General features: G+C 44.8%; 1 protein-coding gene across 1 annotated transcript in view; it reads right to left on the bottom strand.

Moving 5' to 3' along the window:
• Nucleotides 1-19,905, bottom strand: part of cubn (cubilin (intrinsic factor-cobalamin receptor)) — a 277,880-nt gene that overhangs the window by 7,592 nt on the left and 250,383 nt on the right. Inside the window, exons 60-65 of the mRNA XM_072451238.1 lie at nt 18,223-18,440; nt 17,428-17,627; nt 16,156-16,318; nt 13,756-13,964; nt 4,475-4,619; nt 1,388-1,569 (exon numbers count right to left, since the gene is read on the bottom strand). Of these exons, the coding sequence (XP_072307339.1) occupies nt 1,388-1,569; nt 4,475-4,619; nt 13,756-13,964; nt 16,156-16,318; nt 17,428-17,627; nt 18,223-18,440 (1,117 nt within the window). The remainder of the gene's footprint in view (nt 1-1,387; nt 1,570-4,474; nt 4,620-13,755; nt 13,965-16,155; nt 16,319-17,427; nt 17,628-18,222; nt 18,441-19,905) is intronic.

The following is a 19,905-nucleotide window of genomic DNA, read 5'->3' as shown; positions in this document are numbered from 1 at the left end:
TCTTCTTCTTCTTCTTCTTCTTCTTCTTCTTCTTCTTCTTCTTCTTCTTCTTCTTCTTCTTCTTCTTCTTCTTCTTCTTCTTCGGTTTGGTGGTTTGATTTGTGTGGTTTCATCAGTGGGACAGTGAACTGATACTGTGTGTGTCTCTGTGGTGTCTCTTTATTTGCACACCTCTAAAAATCGTGCCTCTACATTCTGGCTATTTCCCTTTTCTAAAATAAAAAAATTGGCGCGTCAGCGCCCCCAAATGTACCAAAAATGCATTGAGAGATAGGAAAAGACCCCAAAAAAATCTGATCGTAGAATCATGAAATTTGGCGCAGAGGTAGATGGTGACAAGAGAAGTAAAAAATATTATTACGGCAACGCCGTCCGCCCAACCAAATGTCGGCCATATTGGTTAAAAAATGGCTAAGCAGGACTCGGGAGTTTTTTCAAACGTCGTACTTTTACGAACTCCTCTCAGGGCGTTGGCCCTAAAAAGCTGAAATTTGGTGAAAATGCTACTGAGGAGTGGGACATCGAAAGTTATCCAAAGTACATTGATACCTGTCACGGCTAGAATTTCAGAAATCTCCCAAAATTAAAATTTGCTGCCGTTTGCGCAGATAAAGTCCGAATTGCGTCAAATTAGAATCAGTTGTTAAACTCTTTGCCCTAAACCTATTTGAAGTGAAATAAATTAATTTGGCGCCACAGCGCCCCCTACAGATTTTATATGGAGGTTAAATGTTTAGTTTTGCGAAATTATATGAAATTTGACACACAACTCAATTTTGGCATCCCCATCAAAAAAGTCAATGAGACCCATGTCATAATTGTTATGGTTTTGCCGTAACGATGACCGAAACCTTCCATGTTATTCCAATGGGGAAATCGCCTGAACATGTTTACACTTTAGACTTTCACCAACTCCTCCCAGGGCGTCAGCCCTATTAACCTGAAATTTGGTGAGACTCATCTTCAGGGGTGGACCATCAAAAGTTATCCACATTTTTATTCAAAGAGTCACGGTATCTGTGCGGCAAAGCTGCACATTTTGCCAAGAATTCAAAATAAAATGTCTTTTTGATGTAAAACAAAGGGGAGAAAATGTGACAGCGTCACAGATTCAGCAGTAGATGTAATAAAAGGACAATTAGGGCGCGTTAGCGCCCCCTCCTCTTGCGGCGTGGCGGCGTGGCGAGGGCCGATCATTGCTGCTTGCGGCTTTAATTGTTATTATTGTTGTTATAACATATTCATTGTTCATTGTTTTGTGTTGCTTGAATCACCAGGAGTTCCTATGATTGTGATTTTTTGTTCATTGACAATGGCAATAAAACTTTTCAGATTCTGGTTTTGGTAGAAGGGGTGTGTGCTACAGTATTGGTCTAAGCCGTTGTACCTCCAGGTAGTCGAAGGAACACTGGGGGTGGTTCTCCATGTTAAAGCTGTTGAAGAAAAAGGAGATGACGTGGTTGGCTGGAGCGCGGAGGATGATGGTGCAGTCCTGGTTGTGTGGGTAGATGTTAGGCCAGCCTGGACTCTTCAGAAAGCCATACTCCTGGTCATAGGTCCTGCTGCAGCCTGCACACACAGAACAACTGACCATCACTATGTTGAAGCAAGTGACCATCCTGAGAAGGTGTTCGGCTGCAGACTTCCATCTCTGCAGGACCTGTACGTCTCCAGGACTCTGGGACGTGAGGGTCGAATCACAGCCGACCCTTCTCACCCTGGACACGGACTATTTGAGCCACTCCCCTCAGGCAGGAGGCCACTCCCCTCAGGCAGGAGGCCACGCCCCTCAAGCAGGAGGCCACTCCCCATAGGCAGGAGGCCACTCCCCTCAGGCAGGAGGCCACTCCCCTCAGGCAGATGGCCACTCCCCTCAGGCAGGAGGCCACTCCCCTCAGGCAGGAGGCCACTCCCCTCAGGCAGGAGGCCACTCCCCTCAGGCAGGAGGCCACTCCCCTCAGGCAGGAGGCCACTCCCCTCAGGCAGGAGGCCACTCCCCTCAGGCAGGAGGCCACTCCCCTCAAGCAGGAGGCCACTCCCCTCAGGCAGGAGGCCACTCCCCTCAGGCAGGAGGCCACTCCCCTCAGGCAGATGGCCACTCCCCTCAGGCAGGAGGCCACTCCCCTCAGGCAGGAGGCCACTCCCCTCAGGCAGGAGGCCACTCCCCTCAGGCAGGAGGCCACTCCCCTCAGGCAGGAGGCCACTCCCCTCAGACAGGAGGCCACTCCCCTCAGACAGGAGGACCAGAACCTCAGATGAGAACAGTTTCTTTCCCTCTACCATTGGACTCATAAACACTGTCACTTTAACCATTATTTAATCACTCACTGTTCACTTTCTGCTCTACATTTGTAAATTCAACTGTACATTTGTGAACAGAAGTGAGCCTATGTTTATTCTTATGTTTATTCTTATTTTGTATCCTATTGCTTATTGTTATTTTTATCCCATAGTAGATTTAAATTGTTTCTCTTTTTTTAACTTATTCATTGTTTTATGTTTCACTGAATCAAAAGACAAGTTCCTATATTCGTGATTTTTTGTTCATTGACAATGGAAATAAAACTGACAAATCTTCATAAATCTGACAAAACAGACATTACTTGCATTTGATCACATTATTCTTCTTAATTATCATGTATTAAACAGTAATGTCTGCAATGACAAATCTGTTCATTATATCTTTATGTCCATTCAGCTTGACAAGCTTGTGAATAAATTGAATTAGGCTGTATATAATATGTTATAATAATAATAATATATAATATGTTATACCATAGCTGACTTGATTCATTTAATAGGTTATGTTTTAGGTTTTTAATTAGGCCTAAACATATGTTGCCGAAATAAACTATGGTAATATAATATAACGATATCTGTTCAACATGAGCAGCTGTGCTGCTCTCTGTAAAGGGTCAGGGTCAGAGTTAGGGTCAGGGTCAGAGTTAGGGTTAGGGTTAGGGTTAGGGTTAGGGTTAGGGTCAGGGTCAGGGTCAGAGTTAGGGTTAGGGTTAGGGTCAGAGTTAGGGTCAGGGTTAGGGTTAGGGTCAGGGTTAGGGTTAGGGTCAGGGTTAGGGTCAGGGTCAGGGTTAGGGTTAGGGTCAGGGTTAGGGTTAGGGTCAGGGTTAGGGTCAGGGTCAGGGTCAGGGTTAGGGTCAGGGTTAGGGTTAGGGTCAGGGTCAGGGTCAGGGTCAGGGTTAGGGTTAGGGTCAGGGTTAGGGTTAGGGTCAGGGTTAGGGTCAGGGTCAGGGTCAGGGTTAGGGTTAGGGTCAGGGTTAGGGTTAGGGTCAGGGTCAGGGTCAGGGTCAGGGTTAGGGTTGCAGCAGATGATTCATGAACCAGCATTCCATGTCCCAAAGCTCTAATCTGAACAAAACGAGTGGTTTCTAAACCTAACTCTAATCCTAAACCTTATTTTACCCTGATTGTGAAATTATATATTCTAAAAGTCTAACACACACGCGCGCGCACGCGCACGCGCACACGCACACGCACACGCACACGCACACGCACACGCACACGCACACGCACACGCACACACACACACACACTCACACACACCACTGAGCTACTGCTGCCCCAAAATAAATATTGGCCAAGTTAACAATTATACAATTCTAGCATTCTGTGTCCCTAAGCACAGGGCTTAGGTCATAGGTGTCAAACTCTGGCCCGCCTGACCTTTTAATCTGCCCCGCCAAACATTTCAAAGTTATATAAAAAAAAATATATATATATATATTATTGTTATTTATTTATTTTTAAATCGACTCATAGAACCGTAGTTACATCCGTAATCGTTTGTATCGCTAAAACTACACGTCCCACAATGCCGCCGGTGGGCGCCCCTCCCCCACAGGGCTCTGCTGCACTGCTGTGTGAGCTGCCCCTCCCCCACGGGGCTCTGCTGCACTGCTGTGTGAGCTGTGAGGGAGAAGTGCACTTGAAGCACTTTTGAGCAGAAGGTTAGTGGTGAGTCAGTTCAGGTGAACAGAGAACTACACAGACGTGGAAATGTTAGTTAGAACATTTAAATGTTTTTTTAGATCTTGAGAAGTTTATGTTGTTATAAAGTCAATTGTTTATCTCTGTAGATCATCTCTGAAGTTGTAATGACATAAACTGAAGCACAGTGTTGGTGAAATTACACTTGTTTTTCTAAATACATTTCAGTTTATGAGAACAAACGTTTTGTAATTTTTTTTATCGATCCAGTAATTGCTTCAAAACAGCGTAGGCTTTATAAAGCTATTTATTTCTTATATTTCTAATAGTTTTATGTTTTATGTTATGTTGGGCCCACGACCCAAATGAGTTTGACACCCCTGGCTTAGAGCTACATGTCTCTGGTCGCCAAACCCAACCAAACTTGACTTTTCAAATTTTGTGACACTCCATTGAAATCACATTCTGAAACGTAGAATGTTGTTCTTTTCAAACACAAAAGGGTCTCTTGGTCTGTCCTGTAGCTGACCTGCGATCTGATAGGTGAAGCTGAGGCCGTTCCCAGTCATGTAGGCGTCGGATTTGAAGTTGACGTGGATAGTTCTGCCGATGCTGTAGAAGTCTGGTGGATGCTGATCCTCTGCACAGAACTTATGTGACTGACCATAATCTCCCTGGGGACAAAACAACAACACCATTTGTGATTTAATTCAAACTTTGACTCTGGTCTGACAATGACATTTCAGCCACACATTTTAAAGTCTGAGTAATTCCTTGCAAAAACTAAGAAAAAGAGCTAGAATACTGAAGAAAATGAATTATAACCTAAGTAAAACATGAGCTGCAATGAATACATGGCAGAATGAAACACTGAGCACATTTACATGACCCAAGAAATCTGAATAATCAATCAATAATTTACTTTACTTTAGATTTTTGGTGTGTGTTTACATGCACATGAGAAATCTGTTGTGTAAATGTATCTGAAATGACATGGCATAAGTGTGACCAGAAGCACTGTTGCACTTTTCTACCGATATTTACCTTTAAAATCTCAGTTTCACCCACAAAGCCCCAAAAATTGAGAAGCAAGATGATGTGAGACCCCAACCCTAACCCCTAAACATGGAAAAAACACAGAATAAAGCTTAGAGAGCCAAACAATCGAAGCTGACGGACTATAACCTTAGCGGAAAGCTCACTTTCCTCCAAGCAAATGAGGCTATTGTGGCTAACGCAGATTCTGACAAGCCCTATCTGCTCCTGACAAGCCTCATGGGCGATCCAGACTCGCCAGGCCCCGGAGAAGAGGACATAACTCTACAGCTGCTGGCCCTCATGTTAGCCTCATTGAGAGCTCAGGTCACGGCTGAGAACGCTACCCGCTTTCATCAAATAGAAGCTCAAACATTACGAATGAGGAGCAGGAGCTGAGAGCTGAGGTGGTAAACTGAGAACGAGGCTATGAAGAGCTTTGCACAGTCTAGATCCCACAGAAACGATCTAAGACTCGTGGGAGTCCCGGAGGGTGACAACACTGAGGGCTTTCTTGAGACCTTGTATCTGGAGCTGGAGTCCCTTCCATCACAATAGAAAGAGCTCACCGCCCTGGCCAGAAGAAACTAGAAGCCGATAAGCCACAATGTCTAATAATGTGATTTTGTTTTTTCTTTGATCAAAATTAAAAAACATTTAACAAGAAAAAACGAACATTGTCTGTGTAGCATGCCATTTCATGTTCTGTGCCATCAATTGTTACACCGTAAATTGTTTTTGATTGTCTAATAAATTGGGCCAATGGTTCCAAATACAAAGCAAACAGGAGAGGAGACCAGGCACAGCCCTGCCTCACCCCCTTTCATGAGTCAGTGGATCTGTCTTTCTTGATCTTGGACCAATTGTAAAGATCCCCAACATTTTTCATAATTCACTAGCAAGGACCAGAACCCCAGCTACGATGCAAACAGTTTATTGGCTTACGAGAACACAAATGTAGAGAAGTTGATGCTGTTTTGGGGCTTCTGGCCATGAGGGCTGGAGGCTCCTGGGCCCGATAGCCCCATCCAGGAGGTAAATTAGAATAATTAGAATAATTAAAAGAGGGTGGGAGGGAGGGGCAGGAAGTCTGAATGCTTAAATAGTGTGGCCGGTAAGAGGGGCGTGGTCCTGCTCCTGAAATGAAGATAACAAACTTATCTTCATTCAAATTGTCGATTTGAAAGTTGTTTAGCACTTTAAATAAATATGGCCAGCTAACAGCAAAAGCCTTCAGCGTCCAAACTAATTATTACAGCTTTGTTTAGTCTCATTCTGTGTAAAGATGGTCTTATGTCGTCTTGTGTTTGTGGTTTACTCATGGATCATGTCTGATCTTTGTGGATTCAGTTTGGGAGACAATTCTTTTAGACATAATTGAGGTGTATTTACAATAGTCACATTCATAGAAATAGTCTCTATGAGATACAGTCCAATCAGTCTTTTCCCTTCTTGGCTGTCATGGATATGACGGCCTCTTTCACACAAGGAGGGGAGGAGCTTCACACAAGGAGGGGAGGAGCTTCACACAAGGAGGGGAGGAGCTTCACACTAGGAGGGGAGGAGTTTTCTTAAGTCTTAAGACCAGGTTTAAATGTTCCTCTTTGAAATGACTTATGCTCAGGCCAGTTAGGAACAGAAATATAAAGCTACAGTTTCAGCTCCGCTGCCCTAAGAGCAACTCTGGGGGAAGTATGAGCTCTGTCCTCTGATAAAGACTCAAACTATATTTAATATTTAATTTAACTTGTGTCTGTTCATTGCCTTTTTTTCTTCTTTTCCCACTTCGCGCCGAGAGTGGAACAGACACATCAATGACCTGTGGATCCAGATGATCCTCTCCTGGAGAAACGGTCTCTACTCCATATGAACGGTTCTCCTCCTGAAGAGCTGGTTCTCCTCCTGAAGAGCTGGTTCTCCTCCTGAAGAGCTGGTTCTCCTCCTGAAGAACTGGTTCTCCTCCTGAAGAACTGGTTCTCCTCCTGAAGAACAGGTTCTCCTCCTGAAGAGCTGGTTCTCCTCCTCCTGAAGAACTGGTGGCTTCAGCTCCACTGTCTCTCTCTCGTCTGTGAGAGTCAGATCTCTCCTTCATGTGGAACACCTCCAGGTTTTTTGTAGTTTTCCTGGCCGAGAAGGAGGGTCTAAGGACAGAGGACTCTGGGACATTTGTCTAAGGACAGAGGACTCTGGGACAAGTCCCTATGGACATTGTTTAATCTGTTTTTCACTTTCGCCCCTTGAGGACACTACTGTTGTGATTTTGGGCTTTACAAAAATAAGTTGAATTGAATGAAGTGCCCAGTTAAAGGTTGTAAGTGTGTCTTTAGAGCTTTATACACTCTGAGGTGTGTCTTTAGAGCTTTATAACACTCTGAGGTGTGTCTTTAGAGCTTTATGCCACTCCGAGGTGTGTCTTTAGAGCTTTATAACACTCTGAGGTGGGTCTTTAGAGCTTTATGCCACTCTGAGGTGTGTCTTTAGAGCTTTATAACACTCAGAGGTGTGTCTTTAGAGCTTTATAACACTCTGAGGTGTGTCTTTAGAGCTTTATACACTGTGAGGTGTGTCTTTAGAGCTTTATGCCACTCTGAGGTGTGTCTTTAGAGCTTTATAACACTCTGAGGTGTGTCTTTAGAGCTTTATGCCACTCTGAGGTGTGTCTTTAGAGCTTTATAACACTCAGAGGTGTGTCTTTAGAGCTTTATAACACTCTGAGGTGTGTCTTTAGAGCTTTATAACACTCTGAGGTGTGTCTTTAGAGCTTTATACACTCTGAGGTGTGTCTTTAGAGCTTTATACCGCTCTTAGGTGTGTCTTTAGAGCTTTATTACACTCTGAGGTGTGTCTTTAGAGCTTTAAACACTCTGAGGTGTGTTTTTAGAGCTTTATACACTCTGAGGTGTGTCTTTAGAGCTTTATACCGCTCTTAGGTGTGTCTTTAGAGCTTTATACACTCTGAGGTGTGTCTTTAGAGCTTTATAACACTCTGAGGTGTGTCTTTAGAGCTTTATGCCACTCCGAGGTGTGTCTTTAGAGCTTTATAACACTCTGAGGTGGGTCTTTAGAGCTTTATGCCACTCTGAGGTGTGTCTTTAGAGCTTTATAACACTCAGAGGTGTGTCTTTAGAGCTTTATAACACTCTGAGGTGTGTCTTTAGAGCTTTATACACTCTGAGGTGTGTCTTTAGAGCTTTATGCCACTCTGAGGTGTGTCTTTAGAGCTTTATAACACTCTGAGGTGTGTCTTTAGAGCTTTATGCCACTCTGAGGTGTGTCTTTAGAGCTTTATAACACTCAGAGGTGTGTCTTTAGAGCTTTATAACACTCTGAGGTGTGTCTTTAGAGCTTTATAACACTCTGAGGTGTGTCTTTAGAGCTTTATACACTCTGAAGTGTGTCTTTAGAGCTTTATACCGCTCTTAGGTGTGTCTTTAGAGCTTTATTACACTCTGAGGTGTGTCTTTAGAGCTTTAAACACTCTGAGGTGTGTTTTTAGAGCTTTATACACTCTGAGGTGTGTCTTTAGAGCTTTATACCGCTCTTAGGTGTGTCTTTAGAGCTTTATACACTCTGAGGTGTGTCTTTAGAGCTTTATAACACTCTGAGGTGTGTCTTTAGAGCTTTATGCCACTCTGAGGTGTGTCTTTAGAGCTTTATAACACTCAGAGGTGTGTCTTTAGAGCTTTATAACACTCTGAGGTGTGTCTTTAGAGCTTTATACACTCTGAGGTGTGTCTTTAGAGCTTTATGCCACTCTGAGGTGTGTCTTTAGAGCTTTATAACACTCTGAGGTGTGTCTTTAGAGCTTTATGCCACTCTGAGGTGTGTCTTTAGAGCTTTATAACACTCAGAGGTGTGTCTTTAGAGCTTTATAACACTCTGAGGTGTGTCTTTAGAGCTTTATAACACTCTGAGGTGTGTCTTTAGAGCTTTATACACTCTGAGGTGTGTCTTTAGAGCTTTATACCGCTCTTAGGTGTGTCTTTAGAGCTTTATTACACTCTGAGGTGTGTCTTTAGAGCTTTAAACACTCTGAGGTGTGTTTTTAGAGCTTTATACACTCTGAGGTGTGTCTTTAGAGCTTTATACCGCTCTTAGGTGTGTCTTTAGAGCTTTATACACTCTGAGGTGTGTCTTTAGAGCTTTATAACACTCTGAGGTGTGTCTTTAGAGCTTTATAACACTCTGATGTGTGTCTTTAGAGCTTTATACACTCTGAGGTGTGTCTTTAGAGCTTTATAACACTCTGAGGTGTGTCTTTAGAGCTTTATAACACTCTGAGGTGTGTCTTTAGAGCTTTATACCACTCTGAGGTGTGTCTTCAGAGCTTTATAACACTCTGAGGTGTGTCTTTAGAGCTTTATGCCACTCCGAGGTGTGTCTTTAGAGCTTTATAACACTCTGAGGTGTGTCTTTAGAGCTTTATGCCACTCTGAGGTGTGTCTTTAGAGCTTTATAACACTCAGAGGTGTGTCTTTAGAGCTTTATAACACTCTGAGGTGTGTCTTTAGAGCTTTATACACTCTGAGGTGTGTCTTTAGAGCTTTATGCCACTCTGAGGTGTGTCTTTAGAGCTTTATAACACTCTGAGGTGTGTCTTTAGAGCTTTATGCCACTCTGAGGTGTGTCTTTAGAGCTTTATAACACTCAGAGGTGTGTCTTTAGAGCTTTATAACACTCTGAGGTGTGTCTTTAGAGCTTTATAACACTCTGAGGTGTGTCTTTAGAGCTTTATACACTCTGAGGTGTGTCTTTAGAGCTTTATACCGCTCTTAGGTGTGTCTTTAGAGCTTTATTACACTCTGAGGTGTGTCTTTAGAGCTTTAAACACTCTGAGGTGTGTTTTTAGAGCTTTATACACTCTGAGGTGTGTCTTTAGAGCTTTATACCGCTCTTAGGTGTGTCTTTAGAGCTTTATACACTCTGAGGTGTGTCTTTAGAGCTTTATAACACTCTGAGGTGTGTCTTTAGAGCTTTATGCCACTCCGAGGTGTGTCTTTAGAACTTTATAACACTCTGAGGTGTGTCTTTAGAGTTTTATGCCACTCTGAGGTGTGTCTTTAGAGCTTTATACCACTCTGATTTGTGTCTTTAGAGCTTTACACCACTCTGAGCTGTGTCTTTAGAGCTTTATAACACTCTGAGCTCTGTCTTTAGAACTTTATAACACTCTGAGGTGTGTCTTTAGAGCTTTATACCGCTCTGAGGTGTGTCTTTAGAGCTTTATAACACTCTGAGGTGTGTCTTTAGAGCTTTATACACTCTGAGGTGTGTCTTTAGAGCTTTATACCACTCTGAGCTGTGTCTTTAGAGCTTTATACATTTTGAGGTGTGTCTTTAGAGCTTTATACACTCTGAGGTGTGTCTTTAGAGCTTTATGCCACTCTGATGTGTGTCTTTAGAGCTTTATACCACTCTGATTTGTGTCTTTAGAGCTTTACACCACTCTGAGCTGTGTCTTTAGAGCTTTATAACACTCTGAGCTCTGTCTTTAGAACTTTATAACACTCTGAGGTGTGTCTTTAGAGCTTTATACACTCTGAGGTGTGTCTTTAGAGCTTTATACCGCTCTGAGGTGTGTCTTTAGAGCTTTATACCGCTCTGAGGTGTGTCTTTAGAGCTTTATACACTCTGAGGTGTGTCTTTAGAGCTTTATACCACTCTGAGCTGTGTCTTTAGAGCTTTATACATTTTGAGGTGTGTCTTTAGAGCTTTATACCACTCTGAGATGTGTCTTTAGAACTTTATAACACTCTGAGGTGTGTCTTTAGAGCTTTATACCGCTCTGAGGTGTGTCTTTAGAGCTTTATAACACTCTGAGGTGTGTCTTTAGAGCTTTATACACTCTGAGGTGTGTCTTTAGAGCTTTATACCACTCTGAGCTGTGTCTTTAGAGCTTTATACATTTTGAGGTGTGTCTTTAGAGCTTTATACACGCTGAGCTGTGTCTTTAGAGCTTTATACCACTCTTAGGTGTGTCTTTAGAGCTTTATACACTCTGAGGTGTGTCTTTAGAGCTTTATGCCACTCTGAGGTGTGTCTTTAGAGCTTTATAACACTCTGAGGTGTGTCTTTAGAGCTTTATACCACTCTTAGGTGTGTCTTTAGAGCTTTATACACTCTGAGGTGTGTCTTTAGAGCTTTATACCACTCTGAGCTGTGTCTTTAGAGCTTTATACATTTTGAGGTGTGTCTTTAGAGCTTTATAACACTCTGAGCTCTGTCTTTAGAACTTTATAACACTCTGAGTGTGTCTTTAGAGCTTTATACCGCTCTGAGGTGTGTCTTTAGAGCTTTATAACACTCTGAGGTGTCTTTAGAGCTTTATACACTCTGAGGTGTGTCTTTAGAGCTTTATACACGCTGAGCTGTGTCTTTAGAGCTTTATACATTTTGAGGTGTGTCTTTAGAGCTTTATACACGCTGAGCTGTGTCTTTAGAGCTTTATACCACTCTTAGGTGTGTCTTTAGAGCTTTATACACTCTGAGGTGTGTCTTTAGAGCTTTATGCCACTCTGAGGTGTGTCTGTAGAGCTTTATAACACTCTGAGGTGTGTCTTTAGAGCTTTATACCACTCTTAGGTGTGTCTTTAGAGCTTTATACACGCTGAGGTGTGTCTTTAGAGCTTTATGCCACTCTGATGTGTGTCTTTAGAGCTTTATAACACTCTGAGGTGTGTCTTTAGAGCTTTATACCGCTCTGAGGTGTGTCTTTAGAGCTTTATAACACTCTGAGGTGTGTCTTTAGAGCTTTATACCGCTCTGAGGTGTGTCTTTAGAGCTTTATGCCACTCTGATGTGTGTCTTTAGAGCTTTATAACACTCTGAGGTGTGTCTTTAGAGCTTTATACCGCTCTGAGGTGTGTCTTTAGAGCTTTATACACTCTGAGGTGTGTCTTTAGAGCTTTATACCGCTCTGAGGTGTGTCTTTAGAGCTTTATACACTCTGAGGTGTGTCTTTAGAGCTTTATACCGCTCTGAGGTGTGTCTTTAGAGCTTTATAACACTCTGAGGTGTGTCTTTAGAGCTTTATACCACTCTGAGGTGTGTCTTTAGAGCTTTATACCGCTCTGAGGTGTGTCTTTAGAGCTTTATAACACTCTGAGGTGTGTCTTTAGAGCTTTATACCGCTCTGAGGTGTGTCTTTAGAGCTTTATACCGCTCTGAGGTGTGTCTTTAGAGCTTTATACCACTCTGAGGTGTGTCTTTAGAGCTTTATACACTCTGAGGTGTGTCTTTAGAGCTTTATACCGCTCTGAGGTGTGTCTTTAGAGCTTTATACACTCTGAGGTGTGTCTTTAGAGCTTTATACCGCTCTGAGGTGTGTCTTTAGAGCTTTATACACTCTGAGGTGTGTCTTTAGAGCTTTATACCGCTCTGAGGTGTGTCTTTAGAGCTTTATACCACTCTGAGGTGTGTCTTTAGAGCTTTATACCGCTCTGAGGTGTGTCTTTAGAGCTTTATACACTCTGAGGTGTGTCTTTAGAGCTTTATACCGCTCTGAGGTGAACCCATCGCTCCGGGAGATTTATTGTTCTTTAATATTTTAATTGCACTTTGTATCATCATCTTTATAGTTTTTTCCATAGAAGGATTCAAATATTGAATTTGGTCTTGTTAGTAAATATTTCATCATTTGTCCCGTATTTTAAAAATCTTTCAGCTTGTTGTTTTTGAAGTAGTAATTTAGGACATTTAAATCCACTCTCATAATATCTTTGTTTGATAAAGAGAATTTTCTTATCTTTTTCATTTCTTGTTGCATTTTAGGACATCCTTCCTTGGTATGGTTTTCCTCCAACAATTTAAAAAAAAACGTTTGCAGCTCTTTTAGCTTTTTCCCGGAGGCTATGGCTATAATTTGTCCTCTCAAGACTGCTTTGGAAGCGTCCCAAAGGAGGCGGGGACATTTCCCCAGTATAATTTTCCTCTAGATAAGTCTTAATGTTGTTGGACATTTTGTCCTAAAACAAAGGGTCATTAAGCAGCTGCATTGAACGTCCAGTGTGTTTACGTCTTTCCTTCACATCCACAGAACTGTAGAGCAGGATCACTCAGGTCGTTTGTGACTATATCTGCTTCAGTGAGTTTAGATTTCTTTATTAAGAATAAAAAGTAATACATTCCTGAATAGATTGTGTATGTATTAGAAAAATGAGTATACTAAGGTTCATTTCCCTCCATATGTTAATACATTCTATTTTCTTCAATAAGAGACAGAACTTCTTATTGATTGTTCCTCCAGTGACTCTTGAGCTCGACACGTCTAATGTAGCTGAATGTGAAGATTCCAATCGCCGCCACAGATCAGGGTTCCCTCAGAGGGGTTCACAATCAGGTCCATAATATCTGTATAGATTCTATACTATAGAAGGTGATATCGCCCCCTGGTGGAGCATACACATTCAGCAGCGTAAAAACCTTTCCATGAATACTTCCTTTAATCATTCATTTTTTGCCCTCCTTGTCTTTGGTTTTCCTCTGTATGATGAACAGTATGATATGGTGAGTTTCTGACGTTCAATGTTATTCCAATGGGTCTATTCTTTCTTTTCTCATTTTGTGAACATTCTTGATTGTTGGATTGGGTTCAACACGCCTTTAACGTTAAAGAATGCCACTTGTAAAAAATGTAATTCCATAGGATTGATCGTATTGACTCGTGGCTCCGCACATGATGAGTGTGTCATGTCTTTCACTTTGCCTCAGGTCACACTTGAAAAGAGCTCTAAATACACACATTCATCCCTCATCCTGACGGTGAGTTGTACCCACCAGAGGCCAGTCCTTCATCTCCAGGTAGTTGGCAGAGCAGCTCTGGCTGGCCTGGAACACAAAGATCTGCACAGCCACGTAAATGGTCTCCTGTGGCGGGGCGTCCAGAACCCAGCGACAGGAGGTGAAGGCGGGGAAGGGATGAGGGAACATGGGGGAGGTCAGGGTCTGCAGGGCTGTGGTGGCATTCAGGACCCCTCCACAAGACACTGAGGGAAACAACCAACAAACAGACCTTAACATAGAGATATATCTGAGATGCATTCACCCAATGTCCGGCTGAGCATTTTCATTTTGCTGCTCAGGGCACAAACTGCAGGGTCTGATTTGTGGACGGATCAGTGAAGTAAAGGTGACTTTTGTTAAAATAAAAATAAGCACCAGCCAATGGTGTGAATATCCAACTACTGTATCCATATGATCTTGATGCGACAAATACTCTAGATGTCATTTGAAAATTGCGCCTTGAGGTGAATTCTAAACTCACAACAACAACAGACTCACTTCAGTCACTTCAGGCGTCGACAGACCTCGTCTTTAGCAATTGTCACTGTTATATTTGTATTCTTCTTCTTACTGCCTTATTCCTAGCGGCCGCAGACTGGTGATAGTTTTAGTCCTGGGTTAAAGGCGTAATGGACGATTTTTCGCCAATTTAAGAACAAAAAAGCAAAGTGTGTTTGTTTATCAGTGTGATGGATCTCATCATCTCTCGTCTCAGTAGATTTCCGTCTCTTCTGAGCTCGAACTGTCTTTCTCTGTCTTCATTTTGTCCCGTCACTGAGAGAACTATATTATGATAGATCAATGCACTTAGACACAGGGAAACATGCTGCTCTCCTGGGGACAAGCCAACGAGGCTCTGCAGGTGAACGAGGCTCTGCAGGTGAACCAGGCTCTGTAGGTGAAAGAGGCTCTGCAGGTGAACGAGGCTCTGCAGGTGAACCAGGCTCTGCAGGTGAACGAGGCTCTGCAGGTGAACCAGGCTCTGCAGGTGAACCAGGCTCTGCAGGTGAATGAGGCTCTGCAGGTGAACGAGGCTCTGCAGGTGAACCAGGCTCTGCAGGTGAACCAGGCTCTGCAGGTGAACCAGGCTCTGCAGGTGAACCAGGCTCTGCAGGTGAACCAGGCCCTGCAGGTGAACCAGGCTCTGCAGGTGAACCAGGCTCTGCAGGTGAACCAGGCTCTGCAGGTGAACCAGGCTCTGCAGTGGGTGTGTCCTATGATCGATACGTGGCAGGACTAATCGGCCGTCCACACCACGAGGAAATGAGACTCAGATTTGGTGCCAAAAAATCGTCCATTCAACCTTTAAGTTGGTTAGTCCTGACTAAGAGCTGCTCTGATCCTGGGTTTGTCTGAGCTCGACTCTGTTTAGTTTGGACTCAATGGTGTTTTAGATGTGTTGATTTCATCCTGATTTAATCCTACATAAAAGCGTGTGGATGTGTCACATGTGCAGAGGGTCAGAGGGTCAGAGGGTCAGAGGGTCAGAGGGTCAGATGGTCATATGGTCATATGGTCAGAGGGTCAGATGGTCAGAGGGTCAGAGGGTCAAAGGGTCAGATGGTCAGAGGGTTAGATGGTCAGAGGGTTAGATGGTCAGAGGGTCAGATGGTCATATGGTCAGAGGGTCAGATGGTCAGAGGGTCAGAGGGTCAAAGGGTCAGATGGTCAGAGGGTCAGATGGTCAGAGGGTCAGAGGGTTAGATGGTCAGAGGGTCAGAGGGTCAGATGGTCAGAGGGTCGGATGGTCAGAGGGTCAGATGGTCAGAGGGTCAGAGGGTCGGATGGTCAGAGGGTCAGATGGTCAGAGGGTCAGAGGGTCAAAGGGTCAGATGGTCAGAGGGTTAGATGGTCAGAGGGTTAGATGGTCAGAGGGTCAGATGGTCAGATGGTCAGAGGGTCAGATGGTCAGAGGGTCAGAGGGTCAAAGGGTCAGATGGTCAGAGGGTCAGATGGTCAGAGGGTCAGAGGGTTAGATGGTCAGAGGGTCAGAGGGTCAGAGGGTCAGATGGTCAGAGGGTCGGATGGTCAGAGGGTCAGATGGTCAGAGGGTCAGAGGGTCGGATGGTCAGAGGGTCAGAGGGTTGGATGGTCAGAGGGTCAGATGGTCAGAGGGTCAGATGGTCAGATGGTCAGAGGGTCAGATGGTCAGATGGTCAGAGGGTCAGATGGTCAGAGGGTCAGATGGTCAGATGGTCAGATGGTCAGAGGGTCGGATGGTCAGATGGTCAGAGGGTCAGATGGTCAGAGGGTCAGATGGTCAGATGGTCAGATGGTCAGATGGTCAGAGGGTCAGATGGTCAGAGGGTCAGAGGGTCGGATGGTCAGAGGGTCAGATGGTCAGATGGTCAGAGGGTCAGAGGGTCAGAGGGTCAGATGGTCAGAGGCACTCACGTGGCACAGACACGTAGGTGGCGTTGAAGCCGGCCCTCTGCACTGAGCCGTCTGTCTTGAACACCACGGTCAGGAAGTTCCCACTGGACAGATAAAAGGCGGGGATGGAGCTCCCACACAGGGTCCCCACCAGGGGCCAGTAACTGCTGTCGCCATCATAGATCTGAAGCACAGCAAGGGCCAAAGTGTAAAGACCAAATGAAGAGGAGGAAAGTCATTCTAGCTCAGATGGTGATTATGTAGAAGACACACACACACATGCACACACACACACACACAGACTCACACACACATACGCACACACAGACGCACGCACGCACACACAGACTCACACATACACATGCACACGCACGCACGCACACGCAGCTGCACACACACACACAGACTCACACACACACACACACTCACACACACAGACACACACACACACACGCACGCAAACACACACACACACACACAGACACACACACACACACACACACACAGACACAGACACACACACTCACACACACACACACACACACATATACACACACACACACACACACACATACACACACTCACACAGACACAGACACACACACACACACACACACAGACACAGACACACACACACACACACACACACACACACACACACAGACACACACACACACACACACACACACACAGACACAGACACACACACACACACACATACATACACACACACACACACACACACACACACACACACAGACACACATACATACACACACATACACACACACACACACACACACATACACACACTCACACAGACACAGACACACACACACACACACACACACACACAGACACACACACACACACACACAGACACACACACAGACACACATACATACACACACATACACACACACACACACACACACAGACACACATACATACACACACAGACACACACACACACACACACACACACACACACACACACACACAGACACACACACACACACACACACACACAGACACAGACACAGACACACACACACACACACTCACACACACACACACACACACACAGACACACACACACACACACAGACACAGACACAGACACACACACACACACACACACACAGACACACATACATACACACACAGACACACACACACACACACACAGACACACACACACACACACACACACAGACACAGACACAGACACACACACACACACTCACACACACACTCACACACACACACACACACACACACACACACACACACCTTGACATGGTCGTAGCGGCAGGTGGAGGAGCTCTCCAGGTCGAAGGTGCTGAAGCTCAGGTTGACCGCTCTGTTAATGGGCAGCTCGATGGTCCAGGTACAGTCCAGATACGGCTCGTAGCGGCCGTCCAAGTCCACATCAGGAGAACCCAGCATCCCCATGGGCATGGACAGGTACCCCCCGCAGCCCTGCGCAGGACCTGACGCACAGGACACTCGTCAAGGACACTCGTCAAGGACACTCGTCAAGGACACTCGTCAAGGACACTCGTCAAGCAATAGCAAGAACAGCAGATCAAAGTATCGACTGAAGATAAAGAAAAGTAAAGTGCTGCCTGTAGAACACGTCTGTAGATTTAAAGACAAATATGAAATGGTGATTCAGTTCAAATAGTTTGTCTGTAACTAGTTGGCTTTGATCATATCTCTTTACTAAAATGTGTTGGTAGTGATCAGCAGATGGCGCTAGAGTCCTCTTCTCTCACTGTCTCCTTGCGTCTCACGTCTCTCAGTCTAAATGAGACGGTGTGTCCTCTAATGTGAGGCCCTGGTGAAAGCTCCTCATTTCTGTTAAATGTGTTTGTGTCAGAACAACAGACAGAATGTGGAGTCTAAAACGTGAACAGAGTCAAGTGCAAGAACTTATGGAAAATAAAGTTTGAATGGAACGCTAATAAAGTGATTGAATTCATAAGTAAAACGAGGCCTTTGCTTGATAAATTCACATAATAATGGCCTAATGTAATTATGAACAGAAATACAGCCCCATGATCAGCCCACATGAGCGTGCAGTACCCAGAGTCTGGCTGTAGGTGGCCCTCCAGCCGTCCTTGCTGACAGAGCTGTCCGTCTTGAACACCAGGTACAGGTGGTTGGAGGAGGACCTCAGTGCGGGAGGAAGCTGGGATCCACAGAAGGCCCCGAGCAGAGGGGCCCAAGTGCTGGAACCGTCATACACCGCCACGTAGTCATAGCGACAGGACGAGGACGCTTCCAGGTCGAACTGGTTAAACCTGAACACAATCACACAACAAATACAGTTTACAGGGCCAAGGCTAAACCAGGGCTAAACCAGGTCTAAACCAGGGCTAAACCAGGACTAAACCAGGACTAAACCAGGTCTAAACCAGGTCTAAACCAGGTCTAAACAAGGTCTAAACCAGGGCTAAACCAGGACTAAACCAGGGCTAAACCAGGTCTAAACCAGGTCTAAACAAGGTCTAAACCAGGGCTAAACCAGGTCTAAACCAGGTCTAAACCCGGGCTAAACCAGGGCTAAACCAGGTTTAAACCAGGTCTAAACCAGGTCTAAACCAGGTCTAAACCAGGACTAAACCAGGGCTAAACCAGGACTAAACCAGGGCTAAACCAGGGCTAAACCAGGTCTAAACCAGGGCTAAACCAGGGCTAAACCAGGTCTACCCCAGGGCTAAACCAGGTCTAAACCAGGTCTAAACCAGGTCTAAACCAGGGCTAAACCAGGGCTAAACCAGGTCTAAACCAGGTCTAAACCAGGGCTAAACCAGGGCTAAACCAGGACTAAACCAGGACTAAACCAGGTCTAAACCAGGTCTAAACCAGGTCTAAACAAGGTCTAAACCAGGGCTAAACCAGGACTAAACCAGGGCTAAACCAGGTCTAAACCAGGTCTAAACAAGGTCTAAACCAGGGCTAAACCAGGTCTAAACCAGGTCTAAACCCGGGCTAAACCAGGGCTAAACCAGGTTTAAACCAGGTCTAAACCAGGTCTAAACCAGGTCTAAACCAGGACTAAACCAGGGCTAAACCAGGACTAAACCAGGGCTAAACCAGGGCTAAACCAGGTCTAAACCAGGGCTAAACCAGGGCTAAACCAGGTCTACCCCAGGGCTAAACCAGGTCTAAACCAGGTCTAAACCAGGTCTAAACCAGGGCTAAACCAGGGCTAAACCAGGTCTAAACCAGGTCTAAACCAGGGCTAAACCAGGGCTAAACCAGGACTAAACCAGGGCTAAACCAGGGCTAAACCAGGTCTAAACCAGGGCTAAACCAGGGCTAAACCAGGGCTAAACCAAGTCTAAACAAGGTCTAAACCAGGGCTAAACCAGGGCTAAACCAAGTCTAAACCAGGACTAAACCAGGGCTAAACCAGGACTAAACCAGGTCTAAACCAGGACTAAACCAGGGCTAAACCAGGGCTAAACCAGGGCTAAACCAGGGCTAAACCAGGACTAAACCAGGGCTAAACCAGGACTAAACCAGGTCTAAACCAGGTCTAAACCAGGGCTAAACCAGGGCTAAACCAGGGCTAAACCAGGACTAAACCAGGTTTAAACCAGGTCTAAACCAGGTCTAAACCAGGGCTAAACCAGGTCTAAACCAGGTCTAAACCCGGGCTAAACCAGGGCTAAACCAGGGCTAAACCAGGACTAAACCAGGTTTAAACCAGGTCTAAACCAGGTCTAAACCAGGACTAAACCAGGGCTAAACCAGGACTAA

The sequence above is a fragment of the Eucyclogobius newberryi genome, unplaced genomic scaffold, assembly GCF_026437365.1.
Source record: "Eucyclogobius newberryi isolate DKJ021-1_F unplaced genomic scaffold, fEucNew1.0.hap1 SCAF_18, whole genome shotgun sequence".
NCBI lineage: Eukaryota > Metazoa > Chordata > Actinopteri > Gobiiformes > Gobiidae > Eucyclogobius > Eucyclogobius newberryi.
This window is presented reverse-complemented; position numbering and strand designations above follow the sequence as displayed.